At 42.5% G+C, this 12,926-nt stretch overlaps 1 protein-coding gene across 2 annotated transcripts in view; it reads right to left on the bottom strand.

Annotated features, from left to right (window-relative positions):
• KCNH1 (potassium voltage-gated channel subfamily H member 1) overlaps window positions 1–12,926 on the bottom strand; it is a 318,994-nt gene that overhangs the window by 282,122 nt on the left and 23,946 nt on the right. For both annotated transcript variants that reach the window (XM_045838602.1, XM_045838604.1), the window contains exons 2-3: window positions 7,298–7,421; window positions 3,651–3,757 (exon numbers count right to left, since the gene is read on the bottom strand). In XM_045838602.1, the coding sequence (XP_045694558.1) occupies window positions 3,651–3,757; window positions 7,298–7,421 (231 nt within the window). The remainder of the gene's footprint in view (window positions 1–3,650; window positions 3,758–7,297; window positions 7,422–12,926) is intronic.

Below are 12,926 nucleotides of genomic sequence, written 5' to 3'. Positions count from 1 at the left end.
GCCCGTTTTTCCAGGACACTGCCTGTCAGTCCAGCCCACACTGCTCTCCTGGCTCCCGTGCCCTCAGTCTGAATCATAGTCTTTTCTTTCATTCATCTGTTTCTTGGTGACTATCACGTTCCTTTCAAAGTCACAGAACAAACATTTGCTGAGCACGTCCTCCAGGCCGGGCTCTGCACTAGAGTCTTGACGTCCCTGGCAGGAAAATCAGTGCTTCCCATGTCTTGGGCATGGCCTGGGGCTGGGCACAGTGAGGGAAGAGCCAGTCAGGGGGCACCACTGACAAAGTCTTACACTCAGTCTCCTCCCACTGCCCCGCCCCCCCGACATCGCACCATCTCAGCTGCCTCTTCTCCTGAGCAGGCCTCACTCATCTTGTCACCAAGGGGGACCCTTACCCGGCCCCAACCTCCAGTCTCCAATGCTCCGTTCCATCTCCACACTCTACCTGACTCATCTTTCTAAAGTGAAAATCTACTTAGCCCTACTCAAAACCCCTCAATGCCCCTCACTGCCACCCTCGTTCCCCATCACTGCTGCTCCTAAGACAAATTCTAAACTCTTTAACGTGGCTCTGTACCGGCCCTTACTAACCCAGCAGCCTCGTGGGGCACCTCTCATTTCCTCACATTTTTATGTAATTATACTCCACGAGTTTTGCTGGAGCACCTTCTAGGTGTCAGACACAATGCTGGGTGCAGGGTATTGGCCATGAAAAAAAGACACAACCTAGGCCTGGAATTCAGTCTTCACTACAGCTGCTCTCTGCCCTGCTATTCAGAGTGTGAAGTGTGGACAACAGCACTGCCGTCATTTGGGAGCAGAATCTCTCCCCCTTCCCCAGACCTACTGAATGGAAATAGGTCGATTCACGGGTGATGTCCCAGGCATGTCCAAGTCTGAGAAGCCCTGCTCTGTGTCTCTGGAAACTTCAATGCTCACTCTCCCCTGCTGCCTCTCCACAAGCATTCCAATGGCCTGGGGTACTCTCCGAGCTTCTCTCTGCCTAACTCCACCTATCCGTCAGTGTCTGCGTGGACTTCCTGTCTGCTAGGAAGACTTCCTCCCCTGACCCCCTAAGGCAGGGATAAGGAACTACCTTATGTGGTGTCACCATCAAAACACCACCACTCTGTCCTGCAGATGCTGCCCCCACCCCTGTAAATGCTCTAAGAGTAGAAGCTGCATCTGTCTCTCCAAAACCACATTCCTGGCAGCAAGCCTAGTGTCGGACATATTGGTCAATAAAAAGCTGTTGAAAAAAAGCATAGAATTTGGTGCAACTGGAATATAATTCCTAGGCTTAACAAATAATTTTAAGTTTCTAAATTCCTAAATTCCTCAGGAGATGGTAGGATTTTGAGGAGTCGGGGGCATGAGCAGGTTCCTGGGAAAAAGCTAGCCCTGCCTGCATCAACCTCATCCCTCACATGTTATGTGTAGACCTAGCCTCTATGGAGCCCCTGCTAGCCCAGCCCAGCAGACCTGTGTGTGTGAATGAGAAAGAGAAGCTCCCCACTCAGCCCAGATGCAATCTAGGCGAGGGGGCACGGAGGCCTCAGCAAGCAAACCACAGGTTGGCTTCCAGTTGCCCCACTATGTGTGATATCGCCTGCACCACCACATGTGTTGGCCCTGCCTTGTGCCCACAGTCACGCTGTCCTCCCCATCTAAGCAGAATGGCTGTGCAGCAGGCACTGGAAACCAGTTCTTGGCTCTGCATGACCTCAGGTGAGGAATTCAAGTAGGGAACTTCTTACACAATGGAGCTAAGTAACATCCGCCATGCCTCCTTCACGGGGCTTAGAGAATGAACGTTTTAAAATAGAGCGGAGTCATGCCTTCCACAGACTTTATTCTCTAAAGCCAAAGGGTAAGGTAAAAAGTGCACTTGCCCAAAATCACTGCTGAAAATGCCTTATCGCCACATGTGAAGTAGAGCCCATGCCCAGGCTGACATGCAGCGGTTAGCCCGCCTCCACCAATACCCAAGAAAGGGAGGGAGGCTGGTTCTTTACAGAACACAGTGGAACTAACTGGCCTACATGCAGAGGCAATGTCTGCCTGAAGTACAGAACTCCATTCACCAGAAGCACCTTCACTGCGATGAGATACAATATGAGACCTTCACCCCTGGAGGAAGAGGGAATTTCCTTTTCCCATCTCACACTCACTTGGGAGTGCATGCTCACTGAAGGGAAAGGCAAGTAAAATCACTAACTCAATTTAATTTTGTGTCCTTCTCTTTCCCTTTTGTGGCAAACGCATATAGCTGAATTTGAGCAAAATAAATGCACAGTCTAATGAAGCTTGAAACCTCTGAAGCAAAATATAAATGCAAAAGTTATGTTGGTGATACACCTGACCAATTTGTATTCTACATTGTGGGGGAAACCACACTTCAGTACACAAAGCTGTCAGTGTGGAAAACTTACACTATCACCTGGATACACGCATGCCGAGAAGGCCACTGCCAGCACTGACTCTCCTGGTCAGAGCTGTCGCTCGGCGTTGTGTTCCCCGTAGTGAAAGGACAGGCAGAGAACCTTGCACGGTCTTCACCTCATGGCTCTTATGCCGAGTAGTGAAGTGGGTGGCGAGACCCACTGGCTGAGGGAGTGAGATGGAGCAAAGCAACATCTCTGACACAAAAGCTACAGGACCAACCCTCTCAAATTGGTGGAGGCCCAGAGCTGGTCTGTCAGGTCAGCATCTGCATGGGCCACCAAGCCAACAGCCCTTTCAGTTGCCTACTCCAACATGCCGATGGAAAAATAGTCCCCACTCCTTCCAGATAAAAGCAGTGTGTGCCCTCTGCTTTCCAGAGCAACATGTGTCACTTTGAACACCGCCAAAATAAACACATCCTCACGCACCACCTGGGCCACTCTGGGAATGTCCTATTGCACCTAGGGCCTACCATTCAATCCTACATATAAAGAACAGGATTCTTTACAAACAGAATAGCATTTTTAAAAACAAAGCACTCTTCAAAACCTCTGCAGCCCGCTATGGCCATATGCCCCACTTTCCCTCCTTCCAATGCAGCTAATCTCCATTCTCCTAAGAGACAAGCAAGCTTTAACCTTGTGCATGGTAATGGACCTAAAGCTTCTTTAACGTACTTTGGGGAAGTAATCATCCAAAATAAATACAAATTAACAATGCACTGTGAGTATTAATACTGTCTATAATGGAAAACTGAGGTCATCGGGAGAGCAAAATTTTATTCAAAAACTCGTAATTGGGCACCTACCGGCATTGCCTGCTGTGCTAAGTGCTGCGGAAGACAGATACGAAGATGAACGGCACACAGTTTCTGTCCCATCTCTTCCCTTCCCCCTAGAAGGGGTAAAGTCTACAAGTGCTTTAAGCCAGCAATTCACCATAAGTAAACCAACAGGAAAAACACTAACTCTTGGCAGGGAAAAGGTCAAGAAGTTTTGATGGGATAGTGACAAGTTCAAATGCTCCCAGGAAGAACCATCTAACTCATCAATCCATACCATTTTTTCTAACACACACAACAGCTTCAAGTAGCCATGTTTAGCTAACGGGAGAGAAGAAAACCCAAGGCAGAGACAGGAAGAGGAGGTATTTTACTACGCTAAGCACATTAAGACATGGTTCAGAATAATCTAGATACTCACTGTTCTTCTTGTACATCAAAATTTCGAAGGAATTCATCTCATAGTTCTCAAATGTTTGCCGCACCTTTTCAATTGTATCTTTATCAGTCAGCTCCCCATACATAAAACTGCAAATGAACCAAAGAGTTCAAGTTAGATTAGCAAATATTTATTATTCTATCTGCATGTGTTAAATATCTGTTCTACACCTAGCACTGTGCTATGTAGAACAAACACACACATACACACAGATATAAAAACATTCAATCAAAGAGGCTTTACTAATTCCACTATGATCAAGATTCCATCAGAGCCCCCCAAAATACAGTCTAACAAGAGAGACCACTGGAAAAGGACAGGTCAGAAAACAGGACGGCCAACACATAAGGAACTACCGCACACGAAACAGTCACAGAATGTTGCCTGAGTGGTTGGAGAAGGCTTCCCAAAGGTCAAAAGAAGTGAGTGCTAAAAAGCAATGGCAATTAGCATGAAAAGAACACTCCAGGCAGAAGATGAGCATGTTCAAAGGCACAGAGGCGAGAGTGAGGTTCATCCTGGAACTGAATATAGTTCAGTTCAGTGTGACCGGGATACAGACAATGAGGGGAGTTTGCCACTGAATGTAGAGAGGTGAGCACAGGCCAGTTCGTGAGGAGAGCACGGCCCTGTATGCCATGCGAATCATCTGCACTTCATCCTGAAGGAACTCTTAGCAAAGATGCAGAGCAAATTTGGACTATAGATTTTTTTCTTCTACTTCCCAATAAAATAAAAAATTACAAAAATTCACCAACCAAACAAGAACAGGGATGAAATTTGTTGCTCCAAAAATTAATACACAGCTGAAGAACCAGAAGATTCAGCTCTTTTTCCTACCCTCTGCCCTGCCCCACAAAAAATGAGAGAGAGCATTGGGTTAAAAAAAAAACTGAGGTAAGGAAATCCTGCAAATTCTTACTCTCTGCTGCTCACGATTAGAGAAGAGGAGACTAAGGGGGTAAAGCATGGGAAAAAGTCAGGAAAAACTGGTGAGCAGAAGTTCCTGCCTGCTGGTGCTGGTTCTCAGCAGAGGCAGAAAATTCTCCAGACTATCCATGTCCCTTGGCCCCACTGAACTTGGTCTGAAACCCAGGGTGTGTCCCTCTAAGAATAAGATACACCAAGTAGGCAGAGCAACATGGCACAGGGCATTAACAAAACGTGAGAGGACAAAACCCACCTCCCAGTGGACCTGGAAAAGCCAGTCCTCTGACCAAGGATGCAGCGAGCATCTATCCTGCCCACCCCAGGCCTCCAGGCAACAACAACCTGGACAGCAACACTCAGCCCTCAGGTCTCCGGTAAAGCAGAAGCAGTGCCAGGGGCTCCTCAACAATATGCTCCCCATTTTCTAAAACTGTGCATACCAAATGCAGTCTAACTGGATTGTGATGACTTATATCACAGAATTATAGAATTTCCTAGCTAAAAAGGACCTCAGAGGTTATGGAATGTAATTCCTCAACCACCAGGTCAAGCGCCATGCTTAGCTTGATACTGGAGCAGCCTTGGGCATACTGCAGATTTCCTTCCAATTTCCAGGCCCCTGTAAGAAAAGTCTCCTGGTTGTGGACTTTATGAATTCTGTGTCACTTCCATTTATTACATCTCTTCCCAGCCCACTGAGAGCTGTTATTATCTGTGGCTCCTCTGTACCTATCTCTTGTATATTCTGCCTTTGGGCTGTGTTCTTCGTCTGTAAACCAGGAAAAGAAATGACCAAGCTTGTTGGATTATCTTTAAAATGAAGAATAGATGAAGACTAAATTAGCCCTGCTAAGAGCAAGAGGTTTTCTCCTAGAAGGCAGAAACTTAAGATCTATGACCATTTCATTCAGCCGGTTGTTCACAGGCCTTTTCAGCTTCCACTTTCTCTGAGTTAACGTGCTAGGTACATGACCTCCATGTAACTGATGCGAAGCTGTAAATGCCTGCAATTTCCTTCACAAAGTAAAACAAATGCCTGTAAAATGGAGTCTTCGTATGAAAGAAGTGCCATAACGACATCCAGCTCCCATTCTCTCCTGTGCTGTTTAAAGCTGTAGAGTTAAGATTCCTTTGCCTGAACACTAGATTTCCGATGCCTGCAATGCAAGAATTAAGTGAAAGAGGCTCCTGAACCATAGGGAATACAGCTAGCACAATGTATGGTTACTTTATTTCTAGAGAAGGGACAGCTTCAGAGAATTAAGCGAGCTTCTTACAATTGTATGTAAAAAAAAAAAAACTTGGCTAAATGAGCACACATATAGGCTTTTCTTAAAGTATCTGACTCTAGCCCGTAAGAAGCAGGAATGGTAAGGAGCCCTGGCCACATGGCTCAGTTGGCTGGAGTGTGCTTCTGTGCACCAAAAGGTTGCCCGTTCAATCCCCAGCTGGGGCACATGCAAGATGTTCCTCTCCCATAGGTCCTTGGATGAGTATAAAAAGGAAAGAAAAGATGGATAAGGAAAGGCTGCTTCAGTCCCACTATAAAGTGAAGCTAACTCTCCCGGTCTGTTCTGACTGCATATGTGCATATACAGATATAGGTCTAGACACAGGCCCTTAGGAGGATAAATGCATAACCAGAATGTAAGAGGATTCTATTGTATTACTTAAGAGTCATCATTTCTAAACCTTTGAGTATTGGGGGGGGGGGGAGGAGGTAGACCGAGAGGGTCTTAACCTTTCTATTTCCCAGTCCTCAAAAGCTAAAATTAAAGAAAATGGTAATATTTTCTAAACATTTCCTATTTTTCACCAAACTTGGTTGACTTAATACCATGGAAATTCCGCTTCTGAAAAACAAAGGCGATGCCTGAGTCAGACAGGTTTTCTACCCTTCATAGATGAATTTGCCTCTTGACTTGGAAGGCCTGGGAAAACGATTCTGCTCCATGAGACACACTGAAGACAGAGGACTCCGAAGGAAGAGGGGAGTGCGAGGAGCCAAGGGCTGTGCTGAGTGAGCCAAGGCCTTGCCAGGGCGCTGCAGGGAAAGGCCAGGCAGGGGGCAGACCACGTGCTCCACTCAACACCTCGAAGATGCTTGAAAAGAGCCGTTCTAGCACCACTGCCCAAGGGGTGCTGCTTGGTTAGCAGCCCTGTCAAATACACAAGCTATGCTGTTAGCACCGTTTGCCTCTGCCTTTGCATTAGGGATCAGAGACAGGTGTAACAAGAATTAGAAGGCAACAAAATATCAGTTCTGTTTTTTTTCTGATGAAAAGCTCTATGAACAAAACCCTCATCTCCAACACTGTAGTTATTCTCTCAAATACCCATACATCCTAAAAATTAATCATCTAAAATTTTATTTAATTTTATTTAAACTTCTTTCACATTCAATTTTATCTAACACTTCATAAACTTCTGAGTTCACATTTTATAGATAAAATGATTTTTCTGAGTTTTTCTAGGTTTTCCCATGTCACCAACTGGGAGCTCAGCAGTGTGGGGACCGTGTTTTAAGCCTTTGATTTCCCCAGCACACACAGTGTGTGAACCGGAGATGGTCTTACCACAAATATTCCTGAAAGAACACTGAGTGAGAGAAAGGCAATTCCCACGCTGAGAAAGCCATTTTCTTTTTCCGTAAGATACCATAATACATTGTCCAACAGAACAGCCCCCATCATGGATACCTGCAGGTACTGCTTTTCTGCATCACTTCTGCCCTGTGATAGCCAGACAGCTTGCAAAATCCGTCATTGCTGTACACGATAGGCCAGTCCACTATCTGAGCATTCCCCAACACGAAATTAGTATCTGTTGAAAAACAAAAGGAGGAGGAGGAGGAGGAGAAAAGGGCACATGAAGCAAGATATTAGTTGAGACTCAATGAGGACATAAATAATGTCAACCAAGCCAGGTAATTTTGTTACCCTCCATAATAGTCTCTTGAACAGGAAAATGACCCTTCAAGGAATACAAAACAACAGTAATTTAGAGTGAATAATTTGAATGCAAATGCTAACGTTGCCATACTCCAAAAAGAAATTAGCAAAGGAAACATGCTTAACCAACCAACCAACAAATCCTACAGAAATCCAGCGATTCCTATGAGACATTTTCTAGTCTGAATTTTTGTTCTCAATAAAAGTATTCCGGTAATATAAAACAAGAAAGAACCCAAGATAATTTCTTCTGGGCTCCATCCAGCATCTTAGGCTTGTCAGTCTTTTGGCCTGAAACTACAAATTGGTCTTGGTGACCCTGATTAACATGTGCCCATCCTAGGAGGAGAAGGACTTCTTGGAGAGACACAGGAAGGGGAATGCAGGATTGCCTCTTGGAACATACACGCCACAGACAGCCCTCCTCTTAGTGAGAAAAAGACTAGCCCCTCCTAATACTAGAGTTTTGGTGGAGATGCTTGCAGGACAACACGTTCCTGCTGATTTGGAGATTTTGTAGCCACAGTAGCTGCATTTCAGAGCTCCTTCACAGAGCACCAGCCCACCATTCACCCCTGCTGCAGGGATTAAGTAGGCCAGATATGTTTGGCTGCTTGGTGTATTCTCACCACTTCCCACACTTTTGAAAATCAAGTCTCCCACCTTTATTATCCTCAGGAAATCAATTGTCCCTTTTTTCTTTTCAAGACCTTGAATTAAGCAAATAATATCCAGAATTTAAATGTGGTCAGTATTTTAGCTTGGCTCTCTCTTCTGTACAGAAGAGTCACCCATTCCAAAAAAGGAAGGAAGGAAGGGGAAGAAAGGAAGATGGAAGACAGGCACATACCCTTCTTTTCTTGTAAATGGTATGGGTTTTTTATATATGCATACTGCTTAGAGTAAAATAACAACATACAAATATAGTGTCCTCATTTAATTGGGTGGTTAATTTTGTTTTAGTATAACATTTACAATTTATTCACAATAGGTACCCATTCTTTCCTATCTAGTGAGGCGGAGGAAGGAGAAGAAGGAGGAATAACTAAATACAGTAATCTGTTCTTGGAAATGCCTATTTGAAAGAAACATAAAATACAACTTTCATGAAGTTCATCTGAAAACCTGCCAATTTCATAAACATGCTTTTAATGAAAATCTATAACCAGTCCTTCCCCCATCTCTCCCATATGTTCTTGTACACAGGCAGACCTCGGAGACATTGCAGGTTTGGTTCCAGACCACCACAATAAAGTGAATGTCACAATAAAGTGAATATCACAATAAAGCAAGTCACCTTTTTTTTGGTTTCCCAGTGTATATAGAAGTTATGTTTATACTAAATTGTACTCTATTAAGTATGCCATAGCATATGTCTAAAAAAACAACACACGCGTCTTAATTAAAAGATACTTCATTTCTTACAAACACTACCATCATCTGAGACTTCAGCAAGTCATAATCTTTTTGCCTGGTGGAGAGTCTTATCTCAATGTTGATGGCTGCTGACTCAACCCAGTGGTGGTTGCTATAGATTGGGTGACTATGGCAATTTCTTAAAATAAGGCAACAATGCAGTAGTTTACTGCATTGATTGACTCTTCATCAATAATTTTTTGTAATATGTGATGTTGATTGATAACATTTTACTTACAGAAGAACTTTCAAACTTGGAGTCAGTCCTCTCAGACACTCCCACTGCTCAATCAAGTATAATTATGAAATATTCTACACTCTTCCTTGACATTTCAACAATCTTCACAGAATCTTCACCAGCAGATTCAAGGAGCCACTTTCTTTGTTCATCCATAAGAAGCAAATTTTTGTCTGTTCAAATTTCGTCATGAGATTTCCGTAACTCAGTCACATCTTCAGGCTCAATTCTATTTCTAGTTCTCCTACTATTTCCATCACATCTGCAGTTACATCAACTTCTTCAAACTCTTGTTAATGTTGCTATTTTGACCTCTTCACAAGAATCACAAATGTTCTCAAGGGCATCTGGAATGGTGAGTCCTTTCCAGAAAGCTGTCAATTTACTTTGCCCATAGAAATTACTATCTATGGCAGATACAGGCTATTGTATTTTCTTATAATTCCTGTGTTCACTGGAGTAGCACTTTTAATATCCTTCAAGAACTTTTCCTTTGTATTCACAACTTGGTTACCTGTTTGGTACAAGAGGCCTAGCTTTCTGTCTCTTTTGGCTTTCAACATGCCATCCTCATTAAGCTTAATCATTTGTAATTTTTTATTTAAGGCAAGAGACATGTAACTCTCTCTTTTACTTGAACACTTAGAAGTCATTATAGGGTTATTAATTGAGCTAGCTTCAATATTATTATGTCTCGAGGAATTGGGAGGCCTGAGGAAGGAGAGAGACAGGGAATGGCTGGATGTGGAGCAATCAGGACACACGCAAAATTTATTAATTAATTTCACTATGCTACATGGGTGCTTTCTATGGCACCCTAAAACAATTACAACAGTAACATCAAAGATCCAAATATAATAATAATGAAAAATGTTACATATTGAAAGAATTGTCAAATTGAGATGCAGAGACACAACATGAGCAAATGCTGTTGAAAATAGCACCATAGATGTGCTTAATACAGGGTTGCCACAAACCTTGAATTTGTATAAGAAAAAAAGCAGTATCTGCAAAGTCCAATAAAGTGAAGTGCAATAGAATGAGGTATGCCTGTACCTTTTGAGTGCCCACTAGGTCTCAAGCACAATGCAAGACCCTCGTCATATCTACCTTGGTATGACATGGTCCGTGCACTCCAAGAACTTTTCAGAACAAATAGACATGTGCACGACTAACTAAAGAAATAGGTGAGAAAATGATTAATTCTGTTTGAGGGAAGTAAAGGACTGTGATTCAGAGGGACACACTTGAACTTGCTCTAGGCCAGAAGGCTGAGTAAGACTCATTTAAACATTTTTGAATGCCTAATATGTAACCAGTACAGATGATGCAAAATGATATTTATAAAAATGAAAATATGGTGCCTCCCTTTGGTAAATGTAACAGGTTGTAGAGGAAGAGAACATCATATACAGAGGATTCAACATAAATAAAGGTCTGGCAGCAAGGGATGCATAGCAGACTGATGCAGACAGACAAAGGGCAGGCAACCAGAAGGGGATGAGCCTGAAGGATCTTCCTGGGAAGGCTCTTCAGGCTCAAGATCTTTGACGCCTAATGTGGGTTTTCTCTCCCTGAATAAATTCACATGTCTTGAACTGAGCAACTAAGCCTTGAGAGAAGTACAAACTTCACTAACTTACCGCTAAGTGGATATGAAGCTTAGTCAGTTTAACTATTTTTCTGAGCTCCTGAGACTGTAACCAATTTCCCTCGGAAAACCTAGAGTAAGAGGGAAAAACCGAATGAACTTACCTGTGGCTGATGCCCCACTAAGATTATGTGCTAAGAGGGAATTATAGCCAGTTACACTGATAATGTTTTGACTACATGTGTTTATCTTCTTTTCTACCCTGTGCCTCACTAAAATAAAAGCCAATAAATTTAAAAGGTAAAAATCCACAAAAAAAGAATAGAGTAAAAATATCAAAAGAAAAAAATGACTATAGAAGCAGACAAATATAGGAAACAAAGAAGAATTTTTTTAAATCCCTAGTTTTCTAAATATTCAGACAAATTCAAGATATTAGACAAAAACAGGATACTATGGTGTGTGTGGGGTGGGGATGGGAGGGGCATTTGAGAACAAACAAAAGCTCCTAAAAATTAAAAGTGAGTAAAGATTTAAAATTCAACATAAATGTTAGAAGACAAAATGAAATTTCACAAAGTGTAGTAAAGAAAGAGAAGGAAATAAGAAACATAAAAACCAAATAAGACATAGAAGATCAATCCTGGAGAAACAGTATGCATCCTAATAAAAACAACAGAAAGAAGAATGCAAGAAAAGGACAGAAGACATTTAAAAAAATTTTAAACCATCAAATAGAAGGGTAAAATAATGATATTTTCAGGTATGCAAAGATCTGGGTAATTTATTGCCCATATATCTTTTCCTAGGGAGTTACTTAATAATGTATAACAGCAAAAATGTGAGAAAAAAAGAAGAAAGAACATGGGAACTAGGGAAAAACGGCTCCAAATGTAGAAAGCGGGGGGGAAAGGTAGTAGAAAGCTTTCAATAAATACACAAGGGTCCAGAGAACAGAACTTTCAGAAGACAGAGATCTAGTGATAAAAAACATAAAAATTCAATAAAGCTATATAATTTGGGGGGCAGGGAAGGAAATTAGAAGCATTAAAAAAAGCTGTGCAAGAAAGGAAACCAAAATATACTATATCACATCATTGTCATAATAATGTAAACATCTTATTAATTTCCAGTTTGTAAAACAAACACAGTCAAACATGGAATCTTTAATTACAAGTATCTGAATATAACCTCTTCAATTCTGACACTGTAAAAATACAAATGATAAGCTTAGAGAAATAAAAGAGAACAATCATGAGATAGTGTCTAGAACTGCTTTAATAAAAAAAGAAAGGTATTAAAATTTTACTTAAAATTGCAAAAATAACCAATAAGGGAGCAATATAATCTTAGAAGGTAGAAAGTAAATAAAGTGAGCTAAAACTCAGCTAAATTAACAGAAGCCACCAGATACTTAAAATTAATAAAACTAGAAATAGAGGTAAACACGCTTTGCCTCCATGCAAAACTATAGCAAAAAACACAATTAGACTAAAAACAACATAACCCAGAATTGTCAGAAAATCAAGCCATGTGGATGTCCAACAACCAAGGATTTAAAGAATCCACATTATCCAGAGGGGTAGGAGGGTCGGAGACATGAAGAGGAGAGGAGAAAGCAGAGAGATAGAGAGGCACAGAGAGGCGCAGAGATGGGAATGAGTGGTCCACATCCACGTATGGTGGATAAAGAACAGGAGGATACCTCAGGGGAGAAGGGTCCCACCCCATTCCAGATGACCCAGCCCAGAGTTCCAGCACCAGGAAGAAAAGTCCCCATCACTTCTGGTGGTAAAACAACAGAGGGCATTGGGGCAGCAGAAGAAGCTGTGGGATTCTCAAGAGATTCCTCGTAAAGGGCCAAAAAACAGACTTAAGATTCACACAGGCCCACCCCCTCTGGGATTCACAACGAGGGCAACCGCTGGAAAAGCACTAGTGGCATACGGGGAAAAAGTGAAGTTCGGGTGCTGGGAGATAGTTTCCTCCTGGGCAAAATTCCAGAGGCCAGGCAGCAACATGGTCCCCTCTGTGAGCCCTCCCCCACACAGAGAAACAGAGTGGTGACACAGTTTGCCCTTCCCTGGCAATTACCTAAGGCTCCACCCTATACAAACTTAACAAGTATGCTT

Source organism: Phyllostomus hastatus, unplaced genomic scaffold, assembly GCF_019186645.2.
Source record: "Phyllostomus hastatus isolate PE091 unplaced genomic scaffold, TTU_PhHast_1.1 phas_contig_283, whole genome shotgun sequence".
NCBI lineage: Eukaryota > Metazoa > Chordata > Mammalia > Chiroptera > Phyllostomidae > Phyllostomus > Phyllostomus hastatus.
The sequence above is the reverse complement of the archived record's forward strand: the minus strand, read 5'-3'. Positions and strand labels throughout refer to the sequence as shown.